Source organism: Aegilops tauschii, chromosome 3, assembly GCF_002575655.3.
Source record: "Aegilops tauschii subsp. strangulata cultivar AL8/78 chromosome 3, Aet v6.0, whole genome shotgun sequence".
Lineage (NCBI taxonomy): Eukaryota > Viridiplantae > Streptophyta > Magnoliopsida > Poales > Poaceae > Aegilops > Aegilops tauschii.
Window position 1 is genome coordinate 1,413,793 of NC_053037.3, and position 14,750 is coordinate 1,428,542.

Below are 14,750 nucleotides of genomic sequence, written 5' to 3' on the forward strand. Positions count from 1 at the left end.
TAGGAGGCGGAACAAAAAATGTACTCCTCTATCCACTTCGGCTAGGTGCAGGTTAGAGGAGTAAAACCGAAATTTTACTCCTCCGTAGATTTTTAGAGATCAGCTAGAAATGCTCTGAGGATGATCGCATGAACAAGTCGGACCACCCCTAACACACCCACCGGTCTAGTACGTGTATGAGCTGGTCACATGCTTAGAGCATGAATTGTTCCTAAACTTCCAAATAGCCCACAACACACCTGGTATACCGTGGGCAATCACACTTCCACAACTAACATGGAGAAATACCAGCATTAGTAGGCCGGACAGCATCTCTCCTCGACCAACACATACTTGGACACTTGTCCGGAGCACAATGGAAGATCCCTTTTCCATGAAAGGAACCCAGCCACTTGCTAGATCTGGGAGCCACACTACTGCAAGCAGCACTACATCCAACAGACGGGGCCTCCGCCGGCTATAGCCAACCACGCACAGTAACACCCACAGAGGAACTTGGAGGCAGATGTATCATGGCTACAGAGGTCGAAAATATGTTTTAGAGCACCTGCACCCAGGCCCATCTATCCTGGCCATCCATTTTTCGCATCGTGATTCGTGCAAGTACATTTCTCTTTTTTATTTCTCTCACATAGAACATGTTTTGAACTTCAAACTTCCGCAGCACAGCAAGGTTTTCTATCTAGAATCTAGGATAAAACTTTCAGATTTTTTTATCCAACATAAATATACGAATTAAGATTTGTTTTGTTAAAAAAAAATCTTATTTTTAGTATTTATGTCGGATCAAAAAATATGAATGTTTTATCTCACGTTCTAGTTAGGAAGCTTTATTGTGCTGCAGAGGTAGTAGTAATAGTTCGTCAGTGATATATCCCCTGTCCATCAACATGCGTTAATGATCTACTCCTTTTTGCGAAGTAAAATGTCGGGGCAAAATTCAGCAAAGTAAAATGGACAACATGCGAGCAGTGCAAGTGAACTAACAATGATCAACAGATGTTGCTTCCACAGATACTTGAGTGCACACACGCACGCACTAGGTAGTTGTTATGAGGAGAAGCAAAACGCACGTATATGTGCGTTGACACTAGAGAACGCTAGCTAGCTAGAGCTTGAGGCTAAGATCAAGCTGCTGCTGGTGGTGGTGGTCGTCAAGCGTACTAGTAGGCGTACGCGCGGGCGGCCAGGTCGCCGGCAGGATGGGCGTCGCGGCGGCCGGCTGGTTGTGGTGGGTGGCTGCCCCCGCAGCGGGAAGGTAGAGGTGGGCGTTCCAGCTGCCGGCGGCCCTCTCCTTCTTGTGCGCATTCTGGTGGCCGCCCAGCGCCTGGGACTTGAGGAAGGTCTTCTCGCAGAAGAGGCACGAGAAGAGCCTCCCACGACCATGGCCATGGTCGTCGCCCCCAGCGCCTGTAGAAGAAGGAAGAACAACATGTGCTGCAGCCCAAGAAGGGGAGGAAGGTGGTGGTGGTGGTCGCACGGGGGGCAGTGTTAGAGACAGGTCCAGAGAAGCAGCGGCTGCTGCCACTGCATGGGAAGCTGCTTCCATCGGAGAAGAATGGCCGTCCGGCCGGACCATACCTCCACCTTCCTCCATGAAAGTGGTGTGGATCTAAGCTCTGGAGTGGGTTTTGAGTGGCGAAGTTTGTTAGCTGCCATGAAAGGAAGCCTACAACTTCCTAAATGTGGGAGTCGCATTATTGCAAGCAGCACGGCTGGCCCCACCTTCTGTAGCGCGCTAATGACAAAGGACCTTGGACTTTTGAGGTCCAGCATGCCCACAGCGGTTAAAGTAGTTTTGGTAGTAGTGATCCTTGTCGACCATCAGTTCTCATCATGGGTTATTCATAGGGGTGTGGACCCACAAACAAAATCTAGTGGGGGTAGATCTCGCCAAAATATATCAAGGCAAGCAAAAAAACAACTATCGTGGATTGGGTGTAGCAAGCAAGGTTAAATTCCTTGGTCCATTGGAGTTGAAGTCTTAGATTTACGTGGATTTATTTCGAAAGACGATGTTCAATTTCACATTTTATTTGATGTGATTTTTTAGTTTTTAAAAGGGCATTTTTAAGGGCTCGTATTACTTAACATATGGCATCTGTCCATTTTTTCACCAAAACAAAACTCTTTGCTGATTAGTTCGACTCCATGCACACATTTGTATTAGCTTGTACTTGTAGTGTAGACTGAAGAACGAACCATAGCATCAAACCAAGCACGGAGTGTGGAAGGCAGGCTACCACTTGCTAAATTAGGGAGGTTGGCATTATTTTGATGTGCCGCCGGCTAGCCGTACATATATCAGAGGAACCTCGGGAGCTACCTCGATCGTGGCTACTACATGCATGCGGATGTGCGGATCATTGCTGTCAAAGGGAAAAAGATCTGGAGATCTTTAACAGTTCGCTGGCTAGTAGAGCAATAGTGCTTCACGTCGACGACCATGCATCATCATGTAACTGTCCTAGTGACTATTGTTGTGTTACGTTTTGATGAAAAGAAAAAACTACTCCCTTCAATCCCATATTAAAGCTGTACTAATTGTGAGTCGGTCAGAGAAAGTACCATTTTGTTAACTTAACTTACGTATTCTTTAAGTAGGAGAAAGACTTGCAGTTGCATCATGTGAGGAGCAAATAGTATTATTTTGTACTAGATGATCCTTTCAAAAGCTTAATCCATTCACTAACCACTTTAATTGCTTAGTTGTGAATCTGCCCCCCCCCCCCCCCCCCCCCCCCCTAATTATGCCAAATCGTTTGACTACACCCATACACGCAATGTGTCCAAAATGTTTGGCTACATCAAGTGTATGTGTAGTCAAACGGTTTGGTGCAGCTATAAGAAGACTTATCATCTGAGTCTGTGAGTGTAATCAAACCATCTGGAGTGACTCACACACTTATTGTAGTCAAATGATTCGGCTATTTGGTTACATTACCTATATGAGTGTAGCCAAACGGTTTGGCATATATATCAAGGCCCGATTCGTTAATAAATTTAAGTTTTTGAAAGGGTCATTCAGTACAAACAATGTGAGCAAACAGCCAAACTCTTGTGCAGTATGTGCGACGCCTGCTGCTGCAAGCATGCGTGCACGTATGGTTTCACGTAAATCAGCTGCTACCTCGTCTAGGCGTCGCCAAGACACACCTCACTTCAGGCACAGTATCTGCAAGCTTTTTTTGGCCTAGGTGCCTGTCAGGTCTCCATCACGGGTCCAAGACTGTCCGATAGTTCATCCACTATGCCCCAAGAGGACATGTACCACGTACTATCTCTGTCCTGATTTATTGGTCTCCTCTGTATTTTCTGCTAAATTTTGATAGATTTAACTATGAAAATATTAATGCATCTCACCAAAAATTATATCGTTGGGTTCGTATTTGAACATAGTTTCTAATTATATTACTTTTTCTATGTATAACTTATATTTTATTAGATAACATCGTGGTCAAAATATGACCCTAAATACGAGAAGGGCTAATAAATCAGGACGGAGGTAGCATGTTGTGCGATCAAATAGTTTGTCCGAATTATTAGCAAAACTAATCAAGAATGATGTGGCATAAAGCGCCAATATAAATAGGGGCCACGCCTTCTCAGAGATGCAAATCAGCTTTTCAAGGGACCAACAAAGTAATTAAGTTTTAATGAAGGCTAGTCGGACGAAATATAATAATACTAGTAGTGCTACGTCCGATTGCAGAGAACCGCATATGCATGTCGGCACATAATAAGAAAACCTAAACATGACCTAAAGTTGATGCGTCTCACACACAAAAGAGTAGTCCTGGTACTACTCCTATATGCCTCCACACTCCTATATGCCAGTCAATTCCTTCCGAGGGAGCCCTAAAGACCATGCCCTGGCCTGACACACTTCAAGTTTCCACCCAGTTCAACAGTACATTCGACTGTGCAGTGCTCTTGGCCTCTTGCAAGACAGTGCTAATTTATTAGCACATGATGGGATTTGGTTTGGTGTTAGCTTCATCTTATTTCTAGTTAGTTTAACTCCAGTCACAATATATTCCACTCGTTGTTGCTCTATTGTTGATCCGAAAACAAGGACCACATGGATGTGTTTGCTACCAGACATGAATGAAGTTGCTCGGAGAGGTACTGCACCTAAATGACAGAACAGATTTAGGGAATCTCAGTACACGGGAATTCACTTCCTAAATAAAATTAGCAAAAATATAGTTATAAGTTTTCATAAGTTACAGAAACAAACACATGCTCATTTCTGACATGTTCGAATGGCCGGAGACATATGCAACATGCCATCAGGTGAAAGCTTCGTTTGTTAGCATATCATCAATATACAGAGTAACATAGAGAGCTCAAATAGCTAAACATCTTCATGTCAGTGTGGCACATAAAGGGGTCAGAACGAGAAGGCGTAGAGACGAGCAATGTTTTTCCCACAAGAGGTCATTGGAATATAACAATTCAGAGGAAGATCTTTACATGCTCAAAATTAATATGCATGTATAACTAGTTGTATTTCATGAAATTGAAAAATAATATACAAGCATGACATTGGATATGTTCCGTATCGGAAAGAAACCGTATTTCTCATCCTTATCGATCTTTGGCATGGCACCATGCAGCAGAAAGACGATGAAAGTCATTGCTTTTCGAAACCAAGAGTGAGAAACCCTTGAGATATACATGGGGGACAAGTCATCATGCTCATACTAAAGTATATAGAGCAAATTAACTCATTGCAGGAAACTAGCAGCGTACAAACCGTATAGCAATTGCCAATGGAGCTAGCTAGCCCCCTACGTGCTGTATGGCATACACATGTGCTAGAGCTAATTAAAGCTTGAGGCTAAGATCAAGCTTTTGGTGCTTTCCGTCGTTGTCGTCATCATCAAGGTATGCCGTTGCGGTGGCCGGCGCCGGAGCACGAGGGTGGTCAGGGAGATAGAGGTGGGCGTTCCAGGTGCCGACGACCCACTCCTTACGGTGCGCGTTCTGGTGGCCCCCTAGCGCCTGCGACTTGAGGAATTTCCTCTCGCAGAAGAGGCAAGAAAAGAGTCTTGATCTCCCACTCCCACCACCGCGGCGGCGCCAGCGGCCAGAAGGAAGAACAGCCTTAGGAGACATGGGGGCCAGCATGAGAGACAGGTCTAGAGGTGCAGATGGAGCTGCAAGGGGAGCGTGAGCATCCATGGTTTTATCAGAAAAGATGGTGAGGCGGGGAGGTGTGAGCTTCGCGCGGCGACCGGTGGCGACGGAGTTTTATAGGGAGCTGGTGGCCATGAAAGGAAGCAAACCACATGCTAAATCTGGGAGCCCAATAATAATTGGCAGCGGGTGCCCCATCCTGTCTACGGGCAGCTACTAAGGAACATGTATCCACAAGGACAATCCATCATGGCTATATCATGGCTACAAGATGTAATTTACACGCCATAAGGTTCATTGGGTATTCTTTTCTTGGAAAAGCCAACCGGGGGGAGCCACCTGAACTATATTCCCACTAGACCAGATATTAAGGCTGGATCGAAGGTTACTACTCCGGGCGTCTAATGCCCACACTAACGGGGCATGGCATGGTTAAGTATCTATGGAGACAAAAAACGGAAATTATAAAGAGCGAACGTGCCCGCTCTTGCTGAAAGCTCTTGCTTCAGCATGCAACGCGACATGATCCATTGATTCGGTAGTGATTGGTCCTCATCTCGCAAGCGCTCAGTGTGTTCAGATACTTTTTAGACACCCATATAGGTGGCGCGTCATGGGCTCGTCCGCACCGAGTCCGTTCGAGTGGGTATCTTTACTACCAACTTGGCTTGTCCTACATATGGATTTCAGTCTCAGCTCTGATGATGGAGGTTTATATGGAGGAGCGAGGCAGGAAAGGAAATATGCCACTTGCTAAATCTGGGAGCCATCCACATTAGTTATTGTTAGTGGCACTAACGGCGAACGTTCAACACGGCGCCCTGCTCCCCATGAGCCATGGCCAGCCACGGAGGAACACGTAGGTTGGAACGACAATGGCAGGGTGAGCTCAGGGTTAGAGGGCATCGATCGATCGATCATGGCTAAAGAAGTGAAGTGATGCTGCATGAGTTTGGTAGAGAGTGATCCATGTAAGCAGATCCATTTGCACAGTAAGCAGATATTCCTTTGTATATGATTTCTCTGTTTGAGCTACCCAAAGGTCCTAGTAAGAAGATGAACTTTTTTATGAAAATAATATTATGGCAAGAGGAGGAGGGAGCTAAAAAGTACCATCTAGTGAAATGGGAAGATGTTTGTAGACCTAAAGAGATGGGGGGTTTAGGCGTCTTAGATCTTGACATTATGAACATCTGCTTACTGTGCAAATGGATCTGGAAACTTGAAAATGGCAGTGGTGTGTGGCAAGATCTAGTGAGAAAGAAATATTTAAGTAGATGTACCCTTAGAGATAGCAAGAAAAAACCTGGTCATTCTCATTTCTGGCAGGGTCTAATGAAGGTTAAACCAATTTTCCTGCAATATTGTAGGAAGATGGTGGGTAATGGGGAGAGGACTATGTTTTGGAGTGATGTATGGCTAGGAGACAAACCTCTTAGCGTGCAGTTCCCTAGACTTTATCTGCTAACCTTTAGTTCAGATTTCACTGTCGCCAAAGCTCTATCTGATAATATGAGTTTGATTAGATTTAGAAGAGTTTTATGGGGAGACACGGCTGATATGTGGTATGAGCTCAAAAATCTATGCAGTAAAGTAGTTTTAAACGATCAAGAGGATAGATGTAGCTGGTTGCTAACTAAATCTGGTAGATTCACGGTTAGATCTTTGTATCTTGCTTTAAAAACAGATCAGGTTGTCTGGCCTCATAGGAAACTGTGGCAGGCGAGGGTACCGCTGAAAGTTAAAGTTTTCCTGTGGTTGATGTTTAAGAATAGTGTCCTAACTAGAGACAATTTGGCGAAAAGAAACTGGAAAGGAAAGGATAAAAACTGTAGTTTCTGTGATTACCCAGAAACGGTTGATCACCTTTTGTGTACATTGTGGTGGCTAAGTTTGTGTGGGGTGTGGTTAGGAATGTAACTGGAATTCTTGACATTCCATGCAAGATAAAAGAGTTTACTGCCTGGGTAGAAAAAATTCCTAAGAATATTAGGCAAACAATAGCAGTGGGTGTTTCTGCGGTGTTTTGGACTTTGTGGAAAGCCAGAAATGCTGCTACATTTCATCATGTTTACCCTCATGACCCTAGTGTGTTGTTCTTTCAAATATCTTATTGGATGTCTTACTGGGCTGGTCTACAGAGAAAAGAAGGGCAACAGATGTTGCGGGCCGTCGCAACACTGCTGGTTGATGTTGCGAACGGTTTCTTCAAGAGCAGAGGATGGGCGCCCATGGTGAAACGTCTTGATATCGGAAAGTGATTATGTCTGTACTGTTAGCTGAACTTCTGTCCTCCCTGGAGAGTATGTGGCGATGGGTGGGGAAGAGGAGCCATGTGTGGTTACCTCTCACCTGGGTGTGCATTTCTTATAAGTGTGGAGTTTTTTTTAGTTGCAAGCTTTATTCTCTTGGTTGTCTAGTTGCTGATGCTTGGATGTCATGGTAGGACATCTGGGGGCTGGATGGGATCTGAAGAATACTTGATCTGTTTTATTGGTTTCCTTTCATGCAATGAAATGAAATCGGGGGCATGCCCCTCAATTCAAAAAAAAAAAAATCATGTGCTAAGTACGTTATGGACCTACTATAATACTATACGCATTATTTTATGTCTTGAAAAAAGTGTTTGGGATCCAGTAAGATTTAGTGCTTGACCGTAGATATGCCAGTCACCGGTGGCTATATGTGGCAGCCGCGCACATCATTGCGAGCGGCACCAGCTAGCTTAGGTCCAACTACCAAGGAACACGCACGTACGTATGAGCCAGCCAAAAGGACGACTAGGTAGATCATGGCAGTCACAGTGCAGTGATGAGTACTCTTTGGTGATACAGTACATCCTTGTCGATCATCATGCGTTATTGACCTGCATATGCATATATTCTTTTCAGGGAATATATGAACCATGTTTCCCCTAGACTGAAGACTGACTGAGAGCACACAACCATCAGCCATGCATGTCTCGTAACATGGACGTGAAGAGGCCCAGGTCGATCGTCAACTTCGTTCTGATCAAATCAGGACCCTGTATGTGCCGTTTATTAATTTGGCTCACTTATATGTTTCCACTGTGCTCCTAGAGGACATGTTGTACGTACTACGTAGCAAATTTTTTTTCTTTCTTAGATTCGTTTTTTGTCAAAATGTTTTATCTCTTGAACTATATGTGTCCAAATCACAAATCGTTTTCACCATTGTGTTTCATTCGTGTGTACTTCAAAACTAGATCTCACGTTCATAGGTTTCGGCAGATTAATGTTTCGGATAAATATGTGCATCCAACTTGTCGTAACTCATGATTCCAAACCTTCGTAACCCGTGCTCTCAACTAAACTAACTTGTGCTTTTTGCGGGGTGCGTGCTAACCACGCAGGACATGGAGGCAGATCTATCATGGCTACAGAGGTAGTAACAGTTTGGTAGTGATATATCCATGTCGATCACCATGCGTTATTGAGCTACTCCTTTTTGCAAAGCTACTCGGAGCAAAATTCAGCAAAGTGAAACAGAAAACATGCGAGTAGTGCATGTAAATTAACAATGATCAAAAGAAGTTGCCTCCACTCAGATACTTGAACGCACACACTTACGCTCTAGCACGTAAATAAACAATGATCAAAAGAAGGAGAAGAAAAATGCATGGGCGTGCATCGATAGTTTGACACTAGAGAATGCTAGCTTGCTAGGTAGAGCCTGAGCCTAAAATCAAGCTGCTGCTGCTCGTGGTCGTCGTCAAGCCAGCTAGTGGGCGTGCTCGTGGGCGGCGGGGTCACCGGTGGCATGGACGTCACGGTGGCCGGCTGGTTGTCGTGGGTGGCTGCTCCCGCCACCGCAGGGAGGTAGAGGTGGGCGTGCCATCTGCCGGCGGCCCTCTCCTTCTTGTGCGTGTTCTGGTGGCCCCCCAGCGCCTGCGACTTGAGGAAGGTCTTGTCGCAGAAGAGGCACGAGAAGAGCCTCGCCCCACCACCATGGCCGGCACCCCTAGAAGAAAGAAGAGCATCTCCTGCTGCAGCCCAATAAGAGGAAGATGGTGGCATGTGTGAGTGTGACAGTGCTAGAGACAGGTCTCGAGAAGCTGCCGCTGCCGTTGCCGCTGGAGGAGGAGCTGCTTCCATCGGACAAGAACAAGGCGGGAAGCTACTCCCTCCTCCTTCCCTAGTACGTACAAGTGCGTGGGTTTAGAGTGGCGAGGTTGGTTAGCGGCCATGAAAGGAAGCCTAGCACTTCCTAAATGCGGACAAAAGGGCTTGGAGGTCCAGCATGCCTACAGCAGTAAAGCGGTTTTGGTACTAGTGATCCCTGTCGACCATCACTTCTCATCATGCCTTATTCACAGGGGTGGACCTGCAAACAAATCTAGTGGGCAAATTTGACAAATTTGACCTATAGACAAAATCAAATCACAGAATGAACTGTCCGTGAAACTATTTCACGCGGCTGACCCGTGGCGCCTAGCTCTCAGGCGCTGCACTAGTGCAACGCCTAGGAGCTAGGCGCTACACTGTATAGTGTGGCGCCTAGCTCTCAGGCGCTGCACACTGACTTAGTAATTTTCTGATCATACGGGTGCGACGCTGGCCGTGTAGCGCCTATCTGTGAGGCGTTGCACAGTGTAGTGTGGCGCCTTCGTGTCGGGCGTCACACAAAAAGGTCAGCCGCGTGAAATAGTTTCACGAATAGTTCATTCTGTGATTTGATTTCGTCTATAGGTTAAATTTGTCAAATTTGCCAATCTAGTGGGCGCAGATCTCGCCAAAGTTGTTTAGGCAAGGAAAAATATATACCGTACTCCCTCCGTTCCCTAATATAAGACCTCTTAACTTTTTCCTTGATTCTGATGTATACAGACACATTTAGTATATGTGCATGTTCACTCATTTTAGTAGTATGTATGTAGTCGATATTTTAAAATAGCTAAAAGGTCTTATATTAGGGAACGGAGGGAGTATAACCTTGGGATGCCACATCGTGAACGAGCTTACCTTACTTGGATGTTGTTCGTGTGCATAATATGATGAGCAACCGACACCGGGGGTCTTGTCCTAGAACTAGTTCGAGTGTGCACACACTCTTTAGGTTTATTTCAAGACTGAGATACCACATAAGTCTTCATTTAGTGGGGGACAAAGTTATAAATATGCGACCACTAAATGGTTGATGAGGATTCATGTACCATTGTCTTCTGAAATAGCCAACTATAGCATCACTATTGTTCTGCTATAGCTGATTTGGAGGACCACCGCTATTTTTGTCAACCACGAGACACTTGTGATGACATTTTTTAGTATAAATACTTGCCGCCTCATTCTCTGGAGGTGTTTATTGGGCTAGGGTGTGCATACCACATCGCTTGAGTATCTTTTTTTTTTCTGAAGGCGTGGCTACTGGAAAACCTTTCTCTTTTTTACGATGATGTCAAAATATGACGGGTGAGCCAGAAACAATTAGGAGCTACATTCAGAAAAAGAAATAAACGCTCCCGTGCTGCAATGATATGACCTAGTTGCCAATGTGGTGGCTTTCTGCAATTCAGAGAGGTGCACCCATCTTATGCTCCTGTCAGTTACAAGTAATGTCACACCATGTTTTTTTCTCACCGAGGAAACGTAAAGGTGGAGACATACGGTTAACATCATGAGAGGGCCCACTGTGAAAATCAACGGGGGAGTTTAGCGGGAGGTGGACTTGCTTGACGTACAAGCTCCGTGAAAAAAGAAAAGAAAAAAGCATGCATTTTCTTTTCCTGTGGGAGAAAGGCCATGGCTCATGCAGACATGTACGATGCTGTCACGTCCTCAGACCGGTCATTGTTTTTTGGCTTAGAGGTGTGTCTCTGTGTGTGTCCTGTCTTCATCACCTACAAGTTCAAAAGAAAAGGCATGTATTTAGCGGTCTCCATCACCTACTAGTTCAAAACAGTTCAATTGTTAAATTTGAGCAGCCACCTGAGTAATTAATTGGTAATGAGGGATATTTAGGGCAGAATATGCTAGTAGTGGTACTAGTACGTGCGAGTGCAACAGCCATACATGCATGTCGGCACATAATAAGAAAATCTAAACATGACCAAAAGTAGATGCCTCCACATATCGATGAAGCTCCAAACAGTTCACTTGTCTGGCCATGCAGGACAAACAGTTCACTTTTCCACTCATTTCAATAGTATACATCGGCCGTGCAGTGCTCTTGGCCTCTTGGAAGACAGTAGTGCTCATTCGACAGTTCATTTGAGCACGCAAAAGGTTAGCACATGAAGTATAATAGGGTGATGTAGGTGGACGCCGTCGTTTGGTTCCTGGGTGTATCTACACCCTATATGAATTATTATTTTAGTAATTCAACAAAAGGTTAGCACATGAAGTAATGTCACACCATGTTTTTTTCTTACCGAGGAAACGTAAAGGTGGAGACATACGGTTAACATCACGAGAGGGCCCACCGTGAAAATCAACGGGGGAGTTTAGCGGGAGGTGGACAGATACGTCCATATCCAATCCGGCCGTAATCTAGGTTTCGTACAAGTTTAATAATTGAGTTAATTACACTTTTGCTGATTAATTCAGCTGCGTGCACACGTTTGTACTCGTTTTGTGTGACTCAAGAAGGAAGCGTAGCTAGCACCAAAGCCAAGACCTGAGTGCGTGACGATGCCATGGGCATGAAAGGAATGCTACCACTTGCTAAATCCGGGTGGTTTGGATTATTGCTAGTGGCTCTCAGCCGAACATGTGTTAGAGGAACCTCAAAAGATAGCTACATCGATCAATCAATCGTGGCTACAGATCTGCAGATCATTGCCGCCTAAAGAGAAAATGATATGGAGATCTTTAACAGTTCGGAGCCTAGTGATGAGTGTCGACGATAAGGGTTTTGATGAGTGCGTCCATGACGCTACCCCTACCTTGTTTCCTTCCGCAGACCAGTCAGTCGTGTGCCTGTCTAAGAATCCACATGACACACTTCACTTCTACATAGGTTCTTACTCTGTCCGTACCGAAATAAGCGTCGTGGTTTTAGCTGAAATTTGAAGTAAAATCATGATACTTAGAGCATCTCCAGCCGCGCCCCTAGGACGCCGAAAAGCGCCGGTTCGGCCCGTTTTTGGCCCCAGCGGTCGCAGGCCGAACCAGGCGCACTGGGGGCGATCGGGGGCTCCGGCGCAAGGGAAAGCGCGGCTGGCCCACACCGTCAGGTGAAAAGTCAAGTTTTTCTTCCCCGACTCGCCTCCCACCCCCCGCGCCCCTCGGCTGCCACTAGCTGTATCCCGGGCTGCCCGCCGCCCTTCACCGCTAGATAGCCAATCCCCGCCAAAAAAATAGCAGAGGTTCGCCGAGGCAGCCCCTTCACCAGCAGCTGGGCGTTTTCGGCCGCCGTTTCCGGCTGCGGAGGGGCAGTTTAGCGGCGGGTACACGCCCACCGGGCGCAATGTGTTTGGCGATTTGCCTGCCCTCGGCGATGGACTCGGATGACGAGGAAGCGCTCGCCGCGCTGCTGGAGGAGGAAGCCGAGGCCGACGTCCAGGAAGAAGAGCATCTCATGGTGCTCGCCGCCCTCGCCCAGCTGCTGGCAAGCTCTGAAAAGCCGCGGTGAGGTGGCTCGGCGCCGGGGCGGGTGAAAGCAAAGAACCGGCATCGTCTCGAAGGCTACTGCATGCTCTACTCCGACTACTTCGCCGATGCTCCACTTCACGGCGCCAAAATGTTTGGCGCCATTATTGGATGAGCCGAAAGCTCTTCCTCAGGATTGTGAATTCCATCCGGGAGTTCGACAGCTACTTCAAGTGCAAGATGGATTGCACCGGCAAACTTGGATTCACCTTGATCCAGAAGTGCACGACAGCGATGAGGATGCTTGCATACGGAGCTCCCGGTGATTCACTCGACGACTATGGGCGCATGGCCGAGTCCACCAGCATAGAGTGTTTCTACAAGTTCTGTCGGGCAGTGGTGGCAGTTTTTGGACCGCAATACTTGAGAACACCCAATGGGAAGACACTGCTCGGATCCTAGCACAGAATGCAGCAAGAGGATTTCCTGGGATGCTTGGAAGCATCGACTGCATGCATTGGAAATGGAAGAACTGCCCATTTCCTTGGCAGGGGATGTACAAAGGCGCCAAAGGCGGTTGCAGTGTGGTACTTGAGGCAGTGGCCACACAGGACCTCTGGATTTGGCACTCCTTCTTTGGTATGCTAGGAACTCACAATGACATCAACGTGCTGCAGTGCTCCCCTGTCTTTGCCAAGCTTGTTGAAGGTCATTCTCCTCCGGTGAACTTCGAGGTCAATGGGCGGCACTACAACAAGGGGTACTACCTAGCTGATGGCATCTATCCGAGATGGTCTACATTTGTGAAGACTATCTCAAACGATGTGCCAGGAGGCAAGAAGTCCCACTTTGCCAAGGTGCAGGAGGCTTGCTGGAAGGATGTTGAGCGGGCATTTGGTGTGCTTCAATCTCGATTTGCTGTTGTCCGGTACCCTGCTCAGACCTGGTCGAAAGATCAAATGTGGGAGATCATGACTTGCTGTGTCATCTTGCACAACATGATCATCGAGAGCGAGCAAGAAGACCCAGTGTTTGACACTGAACCATACTACAGGCAGGGTCCTCTATCCGAAGTTGATCACCAGCTACCGGCAACCTGGACTACCTACCTCAGTATGTGTCAGGAGATCCGAGACCCACAGGTGCATCATCGGCTGCAGCAGGATCTAGTGGAGCACCTATGGAGGCTCAAGGGTGACGCCGGGCGCGACGTGTGATGAAATATGAGTTTTTACTTGTTGAACTATATAATTTGTATTGAACTATTTGTTGTTGCACTATTTTGTTGAACTATTTGATTTTCTGTGGTGAACTATGTGATAAAAAAATATTTATGTTGATAATTCAACGCCGAGCAACGGCGAGCCACGCCGAATATGGGCCTATTCTCGCCCATATGGGCCCTTTATTCGCCCAAAGTGGGCCGAAAAGTGGGCCAATATCGGCGCCTGGGGGCGACCTGGGGGCAACGGCTGGACGCCCAACCACCCCCGGCGCCGATTGTATCGCCGGTTCGCCCCAGTGGGCGATTTTTATGCGTTCTGGAGGGGCCAACGGCTGAAGACGCTCTTATTTTTGGGACCGAGGGTGTACATTCTTTATTGGCTTAGAGGTGTATCTGTTGTGTGCATGTCCGGTCTCGATGACGTACTAGTGCAAAACAATTCAATTGCCCATCGACGACTGTGCTCCTAGAGGGCACGTATAGTAGTGCGTTCAAATAGTTCATCCGCACAATTAGAAGAATCTCTTTTACCGCCTAATGTTCCGCTGCCTGGAAAATATTAGGCTTCAATCCATCTTGCCCAAGCAACTTGATTGAAATCCAACCGGTGTGGCTTCGTATTCGTCCACCCGCATGTTTTCTTCCTGGACGAACCGTGCAGCCCAACCATAGTTGAACTGTTGGCGGCTGCCACCCACGGTCGGTGGCGTTGCGGCACCGCCTTGCCCCTATCCGACTCCCCGCTTTCGTCGTACCATCGTCGTCCCAAGCCGTCCTCCAAATGCTCCTACTAACAATTTTGTCGCCAGCGACAGCGGACGGCCCTCCACCCGAAC

General features: G+C 46.8%; 3 protein-coding genes across 3 annotated transcripts; all 3 read right to left on the reverse strand.

Moving 5' to 3' along the window:
- Window positions 1-983: 983 nt before the first annotated feature.
- LOC109772764 (zinc finger protein 2-like) lies at window positions 984-1,684 on the reverse strand. Its single transcript, XM_020331464.2, has one exon. It carries the CDS (start codon window positions 1,595-1,597, stop codon window positions 1,109-1,111), a length of 489 nt encoding a protein of 162 aa, XP_020187053.1. The 5' UTR covers window positions 1,598-1,684; the 3' UTR covers window positions 984-1,108.
- Window positions 1,685-4,830: 3,146 nt separating this feature from the next.
- Window positions 4,831-5,187, reverse strand: LOC109772753 (uncharacterized). Its single transcript, XM_020331456.4, has one exon. The coding sequence runs from the start codon at window positions 5,185-5,187 to the stop codon at window positions 4,831-4,833; it is 357 nt and encodes a 118-aa protein (XP_020187045.1).
- Window positions 5,188-8,816: 3,629 nt separating this feature from the next.
- LOC109772723 (uncharacterized) lies at window positions 8,817-9,257 on the reverse strand. Its single transcript, XM_020331425.2, has one exon. The coding sequence runs from the start codon at window positions 9,255-9,257 to the stop codon at window positions 8,817-8,819; it is 441 nt and encodes a 146-aa protein (XP_020187014.1).
- Between the last annotated feature and the right edge of the window lie 5,493 nt (window positions 9,258-14,750).